This window comes from Lissotriton vulgaris, chromosome 2_2, assembly GCF_964263255.1.
Source record: "Lissotriton vulgaris chromosome 2_2, aLisVul1.2, whole genome shotgun sequence".
Classification (NCBI taxonomy): Eukaryota; Metazoa; Chordata; class Amphibia; order Caudata; family Salamandridae; genus Lissotriton; species Lissotriton vulgaris.
The window spans coordinates 73936856-73954783 of record NC_141688.1 but is presented as its reverse complement, the minus strand read 5'-3'; the positions used below and the strand labels follow the sequence as shown (position 1 = coordinate 73954783).

The following is a 17928-nucleotide window of genomic DNA, read 5'->3' as shown; positions in this document are numbered from 1 at the left end:
GGGTATAATTTCTTGTGGGTTGGGAGGGTGTTCTAAGCAAGTCCGAAAATGATCAGGGACAGTTTTGATCACATTTTCAAGAAATTTCGAGGTATCAGTTTTTGCCCATTTTATAGTGTATCCGTTTCTTGACGAAAGAGAAAAGGTATGTGAGTAAAGATTTTCTATGTTGCTCCTAGACTTAGTACCACTGGAGGGGGAATATATTTTGACACTGATGGGGTAGTGGTCGCTCAGAATCAGCTCCTCTCTGTTGAATTCTAGGGCATCGCCATGATGACTGTGAGACAAGAGGAAAAAATCTATTGTCGTGAGCGATCCCCTTCCATGAAATGTGGGTAGGAAGTCAGTCGGGGGCACTGTTAAATCATTAAAAAAGCCCAGATCCCATTCATGTAGTAGATTGTTCAGTTGGGATCCCATGGTTGAATGTTCAAAATGGGTAGTATGTTCTCCATTTGGGGCTCTTTGATCACAAACCCTGGTTCCACTATATGGGCATAGATGACAATTAAAATCACCTAGTATGATCAAGCGTCTGTCTAAGCAAGACCCTCCCATGCCCTTCTTTATGAGTTTGGAAAGAAACTCTATAAATTTTGATTGGTCATCTCTCTGTACGTTGTTATATAGATTTATAATGAGAGAACTGACTACCTCTTTCCCGGACACTTTAAAGGCCTGTAATAAGTGACCGAAAGACTTTGAGCTAGAATCGGTTGGAGGGAGGTCAACGCGTTCTAATGATACGTTTAGTCTGTTTGAGACGTACAAGCAAAGACCTCCCGAGGGCCTACCTCTGCATGACTGGATGGATGGGGTGAAATGTGTGCTATAGCCGTCCAAGTTTATAGATGTCAGGTCCCAACATTCCTGGAACGCTAAGATGTCAAAAGTATTTATGTGGTTCAGGAAGGTTGGGTCCTTTGTTTTGTTTAAAAGACAAGCTATGTTCCAAGATATGATTGAGATATATTGATCATCAACATGATGCGTTGAAGGGCAGTGTGAAAGATTCAGATCAGGGGTTAAGGGTAAAAGGGGAGCCTGAGGATCATCATTTTGTGCACTTCCCGTCCCGGGGGAGCCGTGTGATGGGGCCGTATTAGAGGGGTCTGCAATGGGCTGAGCTGGAGCAAGTTTCCCATGTTTCCTTGGAGATTTCCCTAGGCTATCAGGAGACGGGGGGGGTTATGAGCTTGTTATTTGAAGGTAGTTGGTTGTTTAATGGTCAGTCGACCATTTCTAGGGTTGAAAAATAGTTACTAGTTGGAGCCCCTCTCCACCCCTCTACATATGGTTGATCTCTTCTTGGGTTCCAGGGATAATGATCCCAGTCCCTCCTCCTGTTACGTGTTTCAACTTGAGACCAGCTCCAGCCTGGGGATTGGTCCCAGCTTGGTGGAAAGTCTTGTTCTCGGGGAAACCTCGGTGGATAGAAGAAGGACAAACGATTAGTGTCTATACTTCCCTTTCTCTCCAAGGTTGACCAGGAACATATGTAACTAACTGTCTCTGGGTTGTCAAAATTGATAATAATACAGTCCCCCTTTATTCTCTTCCTTGATTCCCCAATCCAAGGGACTCTTCGTACCATGGAGAGTCTACTTTTACAATGTGAAGGAAGGGGTCTATTGATCTGCAACCACTGCATAACTTTATTTTTCAGTGACCAAGTGGATTCACTCATATGTTCTTCCAGTTCTGGTACCCCCGTGAGAATCACAGTGTAGGGGCTTGCCTCTGGGGGGAGGTGGATTGGCCTCTTTGTACTAATTGGTTTGCTGGGTGCATCAGTAGCTTGTTGGGTATCCGAGGGTTTAGGCGAAGGGGGCTTTGAGTTCGTTCTAATAGGGTCAGCAGTTGTTACTGGCTTTCCTCGTACTTGTTTGGTGGCGCCCTTTGTGCCTGTAGGGGTCGCTTGTGCAATGGTTGGGGTTTTGGTGTTTTTTCCTATGGGTAGGGAGGTTTTTTGTATTGTGGGTTGGGGTGCAGATTTCTGTGCGGTGACTGCCTTGAGATGATTGACAGTCGTGGGGACTAGTGAAGCTGGGGTGGTGGTTAGTGGTTTAGGATGGCTAGTGTGGTTGATTAATTTAGCAATCTGCTTCTCAATATTGTTTAAAGTTCGCTCTATTGGAAGTAGCTGGGTTTTTATGAGATCCTTGATTAAGTCGAGCACTTGTGCGTTAAACTCGGGATAGTTAGTATTAACAGTGTCATGACTTCTATGGGCCTCAACCGACGATGCGGCCAGAACAAAGGAGTCATCTACGTTAGCAGGCAAAGAGTGTCTTGTATTACAAAGTTCACAAATGTGTAGCTTTAAATTACATCATCGTCGTCGTCGGAATTTTAGGTTTGCAAAATAGCATAGAGAAGAGTCTTGTTAATTCTTTAACATGTGAATGACTGGCCTAGATGGCCTATAAGGGACTTTTCCTAGTCGGCTAACAACACAAATGCATTCAAAGCCAACAACAGAAAGTATTTGTAACCAAACATTACATGATTTTACAACGCACAGGACATGGTGGTGAATCTATAAACTTACTTCAGAAGACTCCTCAAGACCTGGCTCTTCGAACAGTAGCAGCACCCCCCCTTCCCCCACCGCCTTGAGACTCTCACGGGTAAGTAGTGCGCTTTACAAATGATATGATTGATTGATTGATTTTTTATATAGCAAAATATACATAGAGCCTGCATGCACGGTTCACAGCAAGGGCATTTGGGGAATTTAGACTGAGTTCTATCCTTCAGTACACAAATGGCAGCGACCGAGGAACATCTGGTCCTAAGCCTTGTATTTATGGAAATTTTCTTCACTTCCTATTCTTAATTTTTCACCCTTTTTCCAATTTTTAACCTAGCATTGGAAACCGACTCAGCATGTAATATGAGATGTTACAAATTAAAATAAGATGAAAAGGCAGTGAACAATGGATGTTTAGGGTTATTTTAACTGAATATTTTACTTCCTTGTAATTGATCAATACTAAGATTTGATTAAAAGAACGGGGGCAAACAAAGGGGAGCAAGGGAGTAATTGTGCTGAGAAAGCAATAGCAGTGATGGGGAGTAGGTAGGGCCTGAGCATCAAAGGTAACACAGAAACTCCAAAACGCTAATGGCATGGACTCTGCTGTAGGTGGGCTGCAGACTGGTATCTGTGCTGAACACGTATGTGGAGATCGTCCACAACCGATTATAACAATTCACAGCAAGTAGGATGGTGATATTTGTTATCCACTGGACGCTGACTGGCATTGGATGCATGAGTACAATAAGAACAAGACAGGTAACTCCAGGTTACGTCTTACACAGTTCACCCTCCTTCATACGCCTACCTTACTCCACTAGTTTTACAAAAAAATATATCCTGATCACCCAGATAGCTGTCCAAGATGTCAAGCTGGGATTGCAGATTTCTTTCATATGGTGTGGTAATGCCCAACCATAATAGGATACGGGGACATAAAGCTAGGACCCATACAAACACCGCAAAGACATAATGTAAATGGCATTCCTTGGGTCAAAATAAAGATACACTTCACATAATAAAAAATCTGCTTGTCATCTTCACGATACATGTAAGTATGATGTCCAATAAGGTGGTGGACTTGTAGAGGGCAAACGTTAAGAGACTGAAGAGCGACTAGGCTCAGCACCTACCCTGTAGGAGTGGAAGAGTTCGATGGCTCTCAGCACATTGAATTTCCTGGCCATGAGGAATTTGACAGCCACATTCCAGGAGAGTGGAGACACATGGTGATTGGCAGTCCATTTGTTGATCTCCTCCAGAAACCTCTTGGTAGCCTAAAGGACAAGACAGAGAGTGAGGGAGGAAGATGCAAAGGCGAAGGCAATGGTCAGTAGACAGTGGTATAACTATTGCCTGCTGATGTTTTCTTCATCACAAAATATCAATAATTAATATATTAATCGATCTGTGATACAAATCATAAAATACTGTACCTGAAATTCTTACATTTTCTGCCAATCAAATATGTCCTGTCTAATTCAGTTCATCCCACAATGACCCTCCGTTCGTATTTCACATGAAAGAGGATAGATATCTTTAACAGCTGGAAAAACGCAAGGCTTCCAGGGCTCTCCTGACTGAGGTTATATCAAACACATTTCTTTCATGTAGTCTCCAGGGACGGAAAGTACTCCGTGCTACCAGACTTCTGTGGAATATTTTCTCAAACCGTGCCCTCCCACCCGGCTCCTGTTTATTCATTCAGTTTGGTTCACACACTGGAGCCAGTGTACATGGATAGAAATAAAAATCGGCGCCTTACTTGTGTGCGCGGTATGCGCTTCAGTGAGCTTTATATGAATAAAGCAAATCTTCATGTTATTTAATTTAGAAACGGTGACGCCTGGAGAACTTTAAAGGTAAGGAGGTGTAAGCACTTGTATTGAAAAGGACCCAATGAACTTAAGCCCAACTTACTTAAGGAATATCTTGGGTTGTTCTTTAAGAAAATGCTGGGGGGGAAACAGGACGAATGGGGTATTTTCCAAATTAACTATCACATAAACTAGCAAAAATCTAGTTTTCTGGAGGAGCATTAATAAAATACTGCAATCATTTTAAATTCGGCAAGAAAGTTTTAACCTGCCAAGGGGTGGCGGGACTCGCCAATCCCAAAGTATCTTGAAATTGTCTAAAGGACTATACATTTACAATAAAAAAAATCTTATTATGTGGTTTCAATTACCTAGATTTTTTTACAACGTGTATAGTATCTTTCTCTATTTCGTCTTTCAATCCTGCCCCTTCCAAGTAGCTTTACTGTGAATCTACTTGGAATGGTCAGTGTGGAAAATGTAAATGATGTTATACAAATCTCACACTTGCAAGCTGTGGACACCAGAGCTTTCGTTCAATCCAATCGCATTGCGGTAACAGAATCAAGCAGCTGACCAGCATACACCAATCACATAAGCTCTGTCCTCCGACAGTAGAAGCGATATCATGGAAAGCTTTATCAAGACAGATGATGAAATCCTTCTCACAAGTCCGGGAGCAGCAGACATAGCAGTAAGCGCGGTATAGTGCCATGGAATCACGCTTCCTCAATGAAATATTCACTTCAAATTCCCTTTTGAAACATCAGCTTGGCTGTTTTGCAAATACAAATATTTCACTATGAAATTGAAAGGTTGAATTTTGGATAACAAAATCTACTTTACCAAACAGAAGCGTGCACTTTTAAAATGATAACGGTATTTTGGTCTCAATACATCAGACATTCATTTTTAACAGACACGAGAGCATAACACTTTCAAGCACTCACACGTACTAGTGTTCCACACTGCCAGAATAAGCCTTTTATATCCATTTTCCGCACATCATATGGCAGGAATCGGCATCATCACCATTATGCATGGGATGGCCAGGATTACATAAGGAATGGCCACAAAGTAAAGGATAAGTACCATTACGTGAATGTCATTATTAGTAAATGGGTAACCTCAATTATGTACTCTTTAAGCCACTAGTTTGACAAGCATAGCCAGAATGTCACTAAAATGCCACGAAATGTCAAGTAGTAAACACCAATATGCCAGGAACAGCTGGAAAAGTCGCCTTTAGCACCACTTGTTCGTTAAGGATCAGCCACTACGAATATTCATAAAGGCCAGTATTATGCTAGGCATAGCCACAATGTTTCCACTATTTAGCGGAGAATTGCCAAAATGTTGCCAAAAATGCCACGGATATATCAAGGAAAGGTCACTATTGTGCTAAATCTAGCCAAGAAGTTGTGAAGAATGCCAAGAATAGGCCACTAGTATGCCAGGAATAGTCAGAATGTTGACAGAAAACCCACTAAATGTCAAGGAGGGGCCAACATTAATTGTTCCAATAGCTAAAATGTTGACATCAATGTCTACAAATGTCAAGTAAGGCCACTATGATGCCATGAACAGCATTAATGTCACCAAGAACGTCCATTATCGAAGGATTAGGTCCCATTACACGTGTCAAAACCATAATGAATGGCGACTATAAAACCAGGATGGGGCACTATTACACTAGGAAAAGCCTAAATGTTGCTGAGAAGGCCCCTAATGCGTCAAGTATGTGTCCCAATATGTCGGGATGGTCACTACATTAGTAAAATGCCCCCAAAATATTAAGGAAAGGCCGCTATTCTATCCAAATATTGCAGGGACCACAACATGATTCACTCATCTGTGTGCTACCAACCGACCTGTACTCTTGGCAGCTACCTACCCAAAACTACTCCCACTCAACACATTCAATTTTACCTTAACTTGTACAAATGAAAAACAGCGCTAATCACTGAGGCTAGCATACTATAAACTGTTCTTGTTGTGACAGGTGAGGAGCATAAGTGATCAACAGAAACCGCGACTTTCATGAGTCATGGACTCCGATCAAAAATGGTAGCAAATAGCATATTTAACTCTCTACATTTGAACATATAATAATTATGAATGGTCACCGGCACTTCACCAGTGTCCTATGTCACGCCTGAGGTGCCTAGACATACAAGTAAGGGAACGGTCCGTTTAATAACGTTGAGGATGGAGAACATTGAACAACTGTGTTCAAAAGGAAAAGGTCCCCATAGGTGGCACTTGGGTCATGGCTACCAAATCTGTAATTTATTGAATAAGGAGGCTTGTCCAGTAGCAGTGTGTTCCTACAGTGAAGGTATAAAGATTTACTCAGAATCTATAAATAATCCAAATTATAAATGCATCTCACACAACAAGTATGTCCATGTGAGGACGATTTTTTTCAAATAATTTTGGCAATCAGTGGCATATCGTGGAGCTTTTCTGTTTGTATATGTTTGAGGTGCCTCTAACTGGTAGGCAGTTACCATTCGAGATTGATCCCCTCCTTCATATCGGATACAGAATGTGAAACTAAATCCTGATTTAGCACACTTTTGATATGATTGAGCCCTGTGCCCCTTCTGCTCTTCACTGTGCTTTGAAGCATCTGAAGTCATAAGATGAACATCAGACTGAAGACTAAGAAGCGCAAAAAGAAAAAAACAAGGCAGAAGGCCTTTTCCATCTTTGCATTCAAGATCTGGACGGACATCTCCGTATCCATCAGGACCATCCCAATGCTGCTCAGATGTAGGAAAGAGTTAAATACTCACTTTTTAAAGAACACTACATCACAATACATTAACAGTCCACCAACCAGCTACATCTCCAATTACTCATTGACTTTATACTTGTGTTTGTACTAGGTTCGACGCTATAGAAATATATATACATACAGGTTTTATTATTCACCATCTAAGCGGTACTGATTGTAAAGGCTTTACAAGGTGAAAGTCGAAGCCCACTGAGCTATCCAACTGGTGGGAAATGTGGCCGCACACTAATGCTATCTACATATGCACTAAGCTTTGCAACCAGTTTACTTTGTATGCTATATTACGTGTCACTTTACACGCACATTTCACCTGAATCTGTAAAGCAACCTGGTCTAGTACCGAATACATAGGGCCTGATTTAGAGTTAAACAGTCTGTATTGCAGAGTACTTTACTCCAGCCCCAAAGAGGTACCTCCTACTGCCAAATTGAGAGATGTCCACCAGCCCAGCAAACATTTCTTAACATTAGTAGGAACTGCTGATGGGGCGGTTCCTATCAAAGTATTAAAAGCTTGACGGGCGGATCTGTCACCCTGATGGTACCGTCCATCAAATCTTTAGCATATTTTTGTATTTTACAAATCAAATTCTCAAAGTGGAATTTTGTTTTTGAAAACACAAAGCTAATGACACCCAGACCATGGGAGTTGTCTCCCATTGTGTGGCGTTCATTCTGCAGTGTTCATTGCCGCTTACCAGCAGGTTTTACCCCAAAGTGATGCACAGTGAAAACTGGCCAGTCGACTGCTCACTCTAAATTGGATTAACAGTCAAATGGCCAAAATTCAGATGGCCTTTACTCTATCGGGCTGTCGAAGGAGTATGTCAGCAACAGAGATGGAACAGTCTTCGTCACCGACATACCTACGGTCTGACTGTCTCAAAATCAGGCGAGAGAATCATTTTAGGAAAATGATTTGAGGCATGAAAGGTCCCAGCCAAATCCCTAAACGGCACTTGCCTAGAGTTCTAATGAATGGGGATTCATTTCTTCAGGGCTGCGGGTTGATCTGGGGCTGGATTCAGAAGCAGACCAATTTATTTGGGTTTATTTAAAACATGGCCACAGCAAAATATGACTCACATTCTTCCTACAGGGGAGGCATTGACCCCAAAGATTCTGATCGCTACAGCATGATGTCATCAGCAAATATGGTTAGCCTTGAGACATCTCACACTCCATGTATTTATCTGATATCTTGGCTGACCGCTGTTGGCTCCAACGTGAGTGCAAAAAAGAGGAGTGAGATAAGGCCTAGTGTTGCATTGAATGCAGATGGTTGGAGATTTTCTGCCGATGACCCACAAGTGTGCTCTCAGTAACCGGTGGCTGTCCAGGACACAACCAATAAGACATCAGTAAAACCCAAGGCACTGCACTGCCCTAACCATGAATGGCCAGCCAACACGGTCAATCAACTACCCAGCATGCAAGGATAGCAGCATGGCATTATTATACATCCTTTGGGCGTGTTCTAAGATATGGACGATTTTCTTGGAATTATCATCGCACTGGACCACACAATAAACCGTGATTGGTGTGGCAGAGGTCCCAAGGCATTGCCCAAATACTTTTTAAAATCTTAATATCTATATTGAGGAGGGAAACAGGCAAAATCGAAGGTGCACATGGTTGGATCCTTCCCTGCTCTTGGGCTCACCAATATCGCAGGGTTTTTCGTAGTACTGATGTGCCCAAGTCTCAAAAGTTACTGGGCAACTTCCTGCAATTAAATTTTGAAAACAAAATGGCAATTTAGCTATACGGTCCTGGGACCTTGCCCACCTCAAGTTTAGCGACGGCACTTCTCACCTCCTCTTAAGAGACAATGGCATTTAATGACTCCCGCTGGATATCGGTTATCCCACAGCTCGTGTGGGCCTTCAAACTATTTGTCTCTGCAGCCCAGTATATTTCTAATCTTCCTGATTTTGATCCTCCACATGATGTGGAGAAGTGTGGCTCAGGGGTTAGAGGCGGCAGACCTGGAGCTTGAGTTCGGCCCGGTACCAGGGTTCAATTCCTCGCCTCGGCCTCTTGGGCTCAAAAATTCCACGGACTCGTTAATTCTCGCTCCGGTGCCTTCTCGACTCACGTGTTCACACTCTGCGACTCTGGGCAATAGCTTGCTTAATCTCCACAACGGCCCCTCGCGGTGGGATGCCTGGCTTTCACCTTGTGGATACCCTGCCAGGGTATCTCACAGGGGAATACCAGGACGGGTTCCCTAAGCAAGCGCTGAGATGCCCCAGGGTAAGTCGTGCGCTATATAAGTCTCATTCATTTCATTTCATTTCATTTCATTTCATTTCATTTCATTTCATGTCACTCCTGACTGAGAACCTTTTTGACGTGAGTATTCTAAAAAAGACCGTTAGCTCATTCAAAACTTGGCAGTTAGAATTTGCACAACCATTTGTTTGGTAAGAGTCGTTCTGCGGCGCTTGCTGTTGGTTTTTGATGCCTTGGATTGGTAAGGTAGTTTAGTAACGCTTACTGTGGCTTTGGATTAGTATGAATGGCCAGTATTTGTATGTATGTAATATGTAAATTGCAATTTATATAGGCAGGTAATGAGAAGATTTTTCTCTGTTTTGAATGGATTTGAACGGCACACAGTATAAGAGTACCTTAAGTGCTACTTTGATTATAATGCTGCATATTTTGCACTATTTTTGGCATGCCTGTTTCAAGCACACATCGGAGAATGTGTTGCTTTTTGGAGGTACCATAGTGAGATGTGAAGTGAATTAGCCGGCTCCCCTGAGGGAATACCTAAATAGGTTTACGTATAAAAACATTTCTTCATTGGTGATTCTGTATCACCATGGAATAAAATATAACAATAATACAAACAAGGATTCATTTCTGAGCACTTTTATAAATGGAGAAATGCAGAGCGATTTTTTGGTGTTCTGCCAGACAAAGCTAGTGAATGGAGTGTATTTTGGCTTCTTGGAAATAAAACAGTTTGTTGGGCGGTTTTTTTTTGCAGTCTTTTGGAATACTATTGAGAAGCTCTTCTTGTAAATATGACTTACCACAAGTATTTACAAATGGTTTGGTTTAACCCCTTCCATGCTCATGACGAGCTCAGCTCGTCATGAGGCACAGTTGAGCTGTGCTGATGACGAGCTGAGCTCGTCATGAAACAATGGGAATTCATAAAGTTCAGCACAGGAGGGGAATTCCATCAGAAGCCAAGGTGTTAAGTACAGTCTGTGGGCTGTCCTTTGTTTCTGTTCTAAGTGTTGATCTGTGGGTTAGTCATGTGTTTAAATGTCTACGTGGTTCGTGGTTTCACATTAGTTGTACTTCTGTAAGTAAATTGCGATTGCGCTATTTGTGAAATAATGGCTCTTAAGCGCGCTGTATTATGTGTCCTCAGTGTATGACCCCTTCTGTATATGTCTGGAATGAGCTCAATGTGTTTGTGTTTTCTTGCTGTCATCAGTCTGTTATGCAAAATGTCATTTAATTAATATCAAATATAAATTAAATAAAAATCCAGAAATGAACCTTATGATATGCTAAATATGCTAAATAACTACATGTTACCATTAGATTGATAAGAGTAATCAACTATGCACATGTACAAACTGCCAATGCTTAAAATATAAAATTAGAATTCACATTGAATAGGAATAAAATAGGCCCAAAAAAAACCTGAAATATTGTGCTTTTTCAATAAATAAACAATTATAAAACGTTACATTTTCCTTAGATACATTGTGTTAGACATAAACAGGCAACACACATCATCTGAGTTCATTGGATGTTGCTGAACTAAAACATACATTATAGAACATGTATTGAAATGCCTTAGTTTGAAAGAGACAGTCACCGTGCTTCCATTTCAACACTGAAAAAAGCTTTACAACAGCTGTGTTTTAACTGCCCCTGAGGAACGGCTGTTATTTTGATTGTAGGCCACGGAGAGACAGGAATGTTGACTCGGCCAGGATTTTGTCAGTTAAACACGGGTTAAAATCCTGCATTTCAGATAACAGGAAAACATTTAAAGGAAGGATTTCCTTTCTTAAAGCCTGTTTTTATAAGCATATTTGTGGTTCTGATGTTAAATAATTGTCCTTTTAAAAAGTGGTGCAAAACTTTTCATGTTTCAAGTTAGGCTTCTGTGCTTAGGCTTATGAATGAATGCGTCTAAATACGATAGGCAATGAATGAAGCTTGCTTTTCCTATGTGGAATCATCAAAATGATTGGTTTTATAAAAAATAATTATGAAAAAAATTATTTAAAAAAATACGTGTTTTTAAATATTGTTTTTTTAGCATTTATAAAGCTTACTACTCATACTGTGACATCAAAATAATTATAGGATATTCATTTTTAAGTGCCCCAAATATCAAAGTCGAAATTGGGCAAAATTCACTAATTTAAAAAGAAATTCTGCATTCAGAGCAGCTTTTAACTTGCCTTAGGCCTCAGAAAATACATACATTTAGGTATAATACAAACAGCTGACTTCTATATTGTTAGACAAGTATTCTGCACACTGCTTATAATTTAAAATATGTATAAAAATGAGAAGAAGATATTTTCTTAACTCTAAACTGACAAACAGGGGAACAGGGAACTGACAAACAGTAGGAATATTTCCTACTGTCAAAATGGGGGAAGGAGGCTAGCTCCTCTACAAATTAAGGCTAGGTAATATGTAAGTTACTCTCTCTTTTTCTCATTTTTTTTCGCCTGTCTAAGCGGTCTGTGAAATAGCAATGAGACATTTAATTGGCTATTCAGTAATACTGTTTTAAACATTATTAGCATTAATAAAATGAATAAGTATATATGTTATGTTACTGCCCATTCTGTTTGATTAAATTATGACAGGATCAGTAGTCTAGATTGTTGTTCCCTTATTTTGATCTTTATGGGGAACTAGATGTGGGTAGTTTTTGTTCTACAAGTCTTAAGGTGATAACACCATTATTGTATGTTATTCCATGCTACATAGTTTTGCAAGGGCATTGCTAGTTTTTTTATTAGCTAGTCTGTGGAAATACACTGACAGTCCTTATAGGAGCTGATGTTGCATAGTTTGGATCATGAAAGGAGAACACAGGAAAGATGCCCATGTAATCCTTAGCAGACATTTTTGAAGGAAATCTTGTTTTATAGATAAGAAACCCTGTTAAATTAGCAGTTTTAGATTTTCCTGTTCCTCCTATAACATGAAAGCATGGTCCTAAGTGTACAATGTAGGTGCTTTTATTAAGAAGATTCATTTTAGAAGTGTCTGCAGTCCTGTACAAGTAATGTAAAGTTTATGAGCAAAAGTGTAGAACATTTCCTTTTTTGAGGGTTTTCAGATTAGTACACAGGAATACACCAATGTAAGGATTGAGGGTATGTCTGTGTTGTTTTTCTCTTTTGCTCACAATTTAGAAAATGAATACAGACTTACTTGGCTGCTTGGGATTGGGTGATGTACTACTCTTGTCAGTTCACCAAAGAGTTCCTTTTATACTTGCCAATAGGTCCAGGATGTTTTTTTTACTCTCTTATAGATAGATGAAAGTGGTTCTTGGGTGCCTTGCTAATATATGGGGCGTCCCAGGACTAGGAAATATTCTGACACTATCCTCTCTGTTGATAGACTGTTTCTGTGCCTTGTCTAAAGACCTTTTGTTCTGCCCACCAATAGATCTTTGCTGCCTTACAACCATTGCCAGAGGGGCCGGGACATCAAATTCAGCCTGGGGAGTCCGCGTCAGTACCAGTCCAGCTTGAAGCCAAAGTGAAGGTAACCAGCACAGGCATTTCTGGCAACTAGGACCTCAGTGAAGGCGGAAGCCCTAAGATGTAATGTGTACCCCTGCCACTGTCTTGGGCGAAAGACAGGGTCTCAAATCAGAAAGGAGAAATTATGGATCAAGTATTTAATGCCCAGCTGAGAGTCACAGACCGACAAGAATAGCGAGGAAGCTTTGCTTGAGGTGACCCCTTTTGAAACAAGGGTTGCTTCAGAGATTCTAGCATCAGGCCTCTGAATCCTGGTCCCAAAGTGAATGCAAGTTTGTTCCTTTGTTTGTTGGTCAAGAGATACCTGGGTAAACTGGATGCAATGTCTGGCCCCAACAAATGAGCAGTGCGGCAGCAGAGCAATACAGGAGTTAGGGAAGGACTTGAGTTTAGGGTACAGGTGCTGTGTCTCTGGTGCCTGTTAGATTGAAGGGAAGAAAACTGGTAAACTACCTGAGACACTGGACAGGATCGCTAAGAGCATTTGCTCTGGTGGGTGACTGCCCTATCCTGAAAGAAGAGACTTTTTCCTTATAACTGGCCTATGATTCTTGAGTTGAGAGTTGTGCAGCTCCACCGTGGAAATAACAAGAGCCTGCCTGTGAGGCTCAAACAGACACAGGGAGAAGACTCCCCCCTGGTTGGTTGTACAGCAGCTTCAATTTCCCCAAGGACGACTTCTTTTTCTTGTCAATAATGTACCCCTTTGGATGTCCCGTTTTTAAGGAGGAGCAGCCCTTTGCCGCTCTTCGTCCTGATTCCTATGGTACTGTGTCGTCCTCCGGGTCCCAGATATGATTGATGTTCTAGCCCTCATGAAAGGAAAATGTAAAAGTCAATTTGAAAATGTTTTTATTAGAGATGTCCTGTTAGCTATTCTGAAACTGAAATGAATAGTCACTGAAATGCATATGAGCCCTGAAAATGTTTTTACTAGACGGTTTTAGGATTTGCTTTTGCTTAGGGTTGTAAAAAAATTATAATTCTATTTGTAATAGTGGTCATTACTCTCTCCTGCTATCTGTATATTAATTATGACCCAATGCTCCATTCTCTTTGCATTCCTGCTTATGTCTTATATATACCCGCTTAATTAAATGTTTAGAATGGAAAATGCCCACCTAGCAATGAATTATGAAATTGATAAATTTATGAAAATTAATGTGCAAATATTTTCTATGTTCCTACTGGATCATAGGAATGTCTTTAGCTCATGCTAAAAGGACCATCTGTTAAATATTGCAGGAATTTGTTAGCATGAGCTGAAAGCCATTTTGTATTTCTGGCAGCCATTTTGTTTGCCATGTGCTGCCACCTGCTCGCCATGTGCTCTGTCCTCCCTCACTGTTGACTGGTCTTGTAATCTGCCTAGAAACGAACTATATTTAGCATCTTCCACCTTCGCACATGCTCAGAAGATCCTAGCTAGTAGAATGTGTCAGGTTCTAGCAAGATGAAATTAAGGAAGAAGTAAGTTACCCAGAATGCCCGGTAGAATAAAGTGATATAAGCTCCAAGATCGCGCGGGAAGACGTGCGTAATCTGTCGTTTGAATTGGTCACTCTCTCGGCTGAGAGAGTGTCAGACGTACCAGAGGAACTCGAGGATTCGGGGATCCTTCATTTCGAGAGATTAGAGTCTGCGCCTTGAGTACGGAAACCGGTTTTGTCTATGAAGCTGAATTTTGGCGGTAGGAGTTCACCGCGTATTGCCGTGTTCATTTGAGCTTTGTCAAGCGGCTATCGGCTTGAACTCGGTGACGGGACCGTTTATGCCGAGCCAACAGGAGTGGTTTCATTTGTTTATCGTACGCTGTTTGTTCGCATTTCTCCTGAGGCGGAAGCCGGGAGGTTGTTGTTATTTTAACTGTGTGTAGCCAGATTAATTGAGCTATCACTGGGCATAATCGCGGATTTTATCGCGGCGATTCCCCCTCGTTTTTAAATCACTTTAAACCCTCCCCTGCACTCTGTTTATTCACTTACTTATTCCCTCGCTCTCCCTTCTAGGAGTTCGCAGCCGAGTTAGGTGCTGACCCCCTCGGTCTCGGACTTTCTGCAGCGGCCATCTTGGCTTGGGAGACTTTCTTCTCTCCACTAGAGGGACAGTACTTAAGGTTATAATGATGCCTCCGCGCAGCGGACGCGACCAGCGGACGTGCCGTATCAGCGCCGGAGTCACGCCAGAGTGCAGCCCGTCTGCGCCCGTCAACGACATGGAGGCGCCAGGGGCCAGGATCGCTGCCCCCCTTCCCCTCTTCCCACCAAAGTGGAACCTCTTTATACCTTTAGTGCCCTACGTGCCCTCAAACCACCTCGCCTACCCTATCATCATACCATCACTCTGGAAACATTCATAACGACCCCTGAGGGCTGCTGGACTAAGACAGCTAACCACCAGCAGGCTCCGGATGCCGGTAAATATCTGCCCTCCCCCCAAGGTCAGGTCCTCCTCTTATGTCTACCCGCACTGGCTTCCTCATCAATACCCGCTGGCTTGTCAAAAATAACATCACTTTCAATGAATTCGCCTCAGAGAAACAACCCCTGTGGGTCTCTATTACCGAAACCTGGGCCACGGACTCTTCCGAGCCGGACCTAATAAATGCCATCCCTGAAGGCTATGCATTGGCCAGAATGGATAGAATAGGGCGCGTGGTAGGGGGCCTCGGGATACTTTATCATAGTTCGATAAAATGCCGAACCTCTTACCTTTCCTCCCCGCACGACCCCTTTCAAGCTATGCATTTTATTCTAAATCCTTCCTCTACGGTCTCCATTTCAGGGATCCTGATCTATAGACCCCCTGGTCCCAGGTCCGCCTTCTGCCTCGAACTTTTAAACATTCTGGAACCCTATATTGATATCCCCAATCTTACCATCCTCGAGGATTTTAATTTCCATTTAGAAAACCACAACTCCCCTGACACCATCCATCTGTTGGATTCCTTAGCCTCCTGCTGTCTGCGGCAGCTAGTGAGCAGCCCGACCCACTTAGCTGGGCATACCCTGGACGGGGTATTTACTAACGACACCCGGCTTCAGATTGGATCCCCCCTCCCCCTATCCTGGTCTGACCATCTGACCATCCCCCTTGAATTTGCTTCTCACCTTTCCTCTGGACCCCAGCCAGACCGCAACAAGTGGGTTCTGAGGAGGAATTTTAGGAAGATAAGAAATGAGACTCTTACTCCCTTCCTATCCAAACATACGATCCTGCCTACAAAGGATGCCGGAACTGCAGCTCTCGAGCTCTCTAACATATTAGTAGAGGCCGTCGAATCTCTTGCCCCTGTTCGCCAACACTACTCGGCCAGGAAGCGTCCTTCAGCCCCCGGGTTCTCAAGCTCCCTCAGGACCCTTAGACAGGGTTGTAGGAGGCAAGAAAGACTATGGATATCACATCTGGAACCCATAGAGAAGGACAAACATAAAACTCTCCTTAAGGGCTATAAAGCGGCAGTGTTGGCTGAAAAGAAGGCGCACTTTACCAACCTTACTGGCTCACTTACTTCCCCCAGAGACCTGTTCAATATAGTCAATACTCTCTCTCTTCTTCAGGCTCCCGACACTATAACAGCCTCCCAATATCTTTGTGGTCGGATTTCCACTTATTTCCACACAAAAATCTTGGATATTTACACCGATTTGGAAACCCTTAACCTCAATCTCCACCCTGTGATCCCCCCCTCACCTCCCGCAACTTTGGAAAATCAAGATACTGAGCTCTCCACTCGGCTCACCCATTTCCCCCCCCCCTTACCCTCGACCACCTTAGTGCGCTCCTGGACAGGCTTAAGTCTGGATCCCAACTTGACCCCTGTCCTGTGAAAATCTTGAAAGAATGCAGACAGGTACTTATGCCCCCTTGCCGAGGTAATGAATCTAGCCATTTCTGAAGGGGTTTATCCCTCGACGTGGAAAACGGCCATTGTCAAACCCCTTCTGAAAAAGACCACACTAGACCCGGGGATTTTAAAAAACGTCCGTCCCATCTCCCTTCTCCCTGCCCCCGCTAAACTCCTGGAGGCACACCTTAACCACCACTTGAGTGCCTTCCTCGACAGTTTCAGCTCTCTGGACCCCTCTCAGCATGGCTTCCGAAAGGCACACAGCACTGAGTCGGCACTCACTGTTGTTGTCGTCGTCAGCATTCGGGCCAAGGTTGATAGTGGCAAAACGACTTTACTGGTGCTGCTTGACTTAACGGCGGCTTTTGACACCCTTTCCCCATCTATCCTTGCTAGTCGTCTTAGCAGCATGGGTGTAGATGGCCCCTCTCGCAGCCTCCTCACATCCTTCCTTGACCAACGGCAGCAAAGGGTAAAACTTGGTGACTTCATCTCTCCCATCAAGCCTGTGAAGTGTGGGGTCCCCCAGGGCTCTTCTTTGAGCCCTACGCTTTTTAACATTTATGTGGCCCCACTCGCCAGGCTTGTGAGGTCCTTTGGCCTACAAGTTCTTTTCTATGCCGACGACACGCATATCATGGTCTCCATTACACAATCTGTGGAAATTACGGCTCTTAACTTCAAAAAGTGTATGGAGGCGGTCTCTGACTGGATGGTCAAGAACTTCCTCAAATTAAATGGGGGAAAAAACGAGGTCCTCATCTTTGGAACCAAACATGAGATCTGGTCAACGGACTGGTGTCCCTCTGCCATTGGCACCTGCCCCACGCCCTTTTCCTCCGCCCGTAATTTGGGTGTTATCCTGGACACCACTCTTTCCCTTGAGAAACAGGTCAGCAGGACAATCTCCACCTGCTGTGGTGCCCTGAGGATTTTAAGAAAAAAATCACCCACTACCTTTCCCTGGAAGCCCGCAAACAGGTCGCAGCGGCTCTTATAGCCTCCAGGCTGAACTACTGCAATGCACTTTATCTAGGGATTAACATCGGCTTGGTCCAGCGCCTTCAGATTGTGCAAAACGCAGCGGCCCGGTTTGTCAAGGATGCCCCGAAACACTCTTCGGGTTCGGCCATTAGGAAGAACCTGCA

At 43.0% G+C, this 17928-nt stretch overlaps 1 protein-coding gene across 1 annotated transcript in view; it reads right to left on the bottom strand.

Moving 5' to 3' along the window:
• PTPN9 (protein tyrosine phosphatase non-receptor type 9) overlaps positions 1-17928 on the bottom strand; it is a 354751-nt gene that overhangs the window by 177206 nt on the left and 159617 nt on the right. Inside the window, exon 2 of the mRNA XM_086959304.1 lies at positions 3676-3819. Within this exon, the coding sequence (XP_086815430.1) occupies positions 3676-3819 (144 nt within the window). The remainder of the gene's footprint in view (positions 1-3675; positions 3820-17928) is intronic.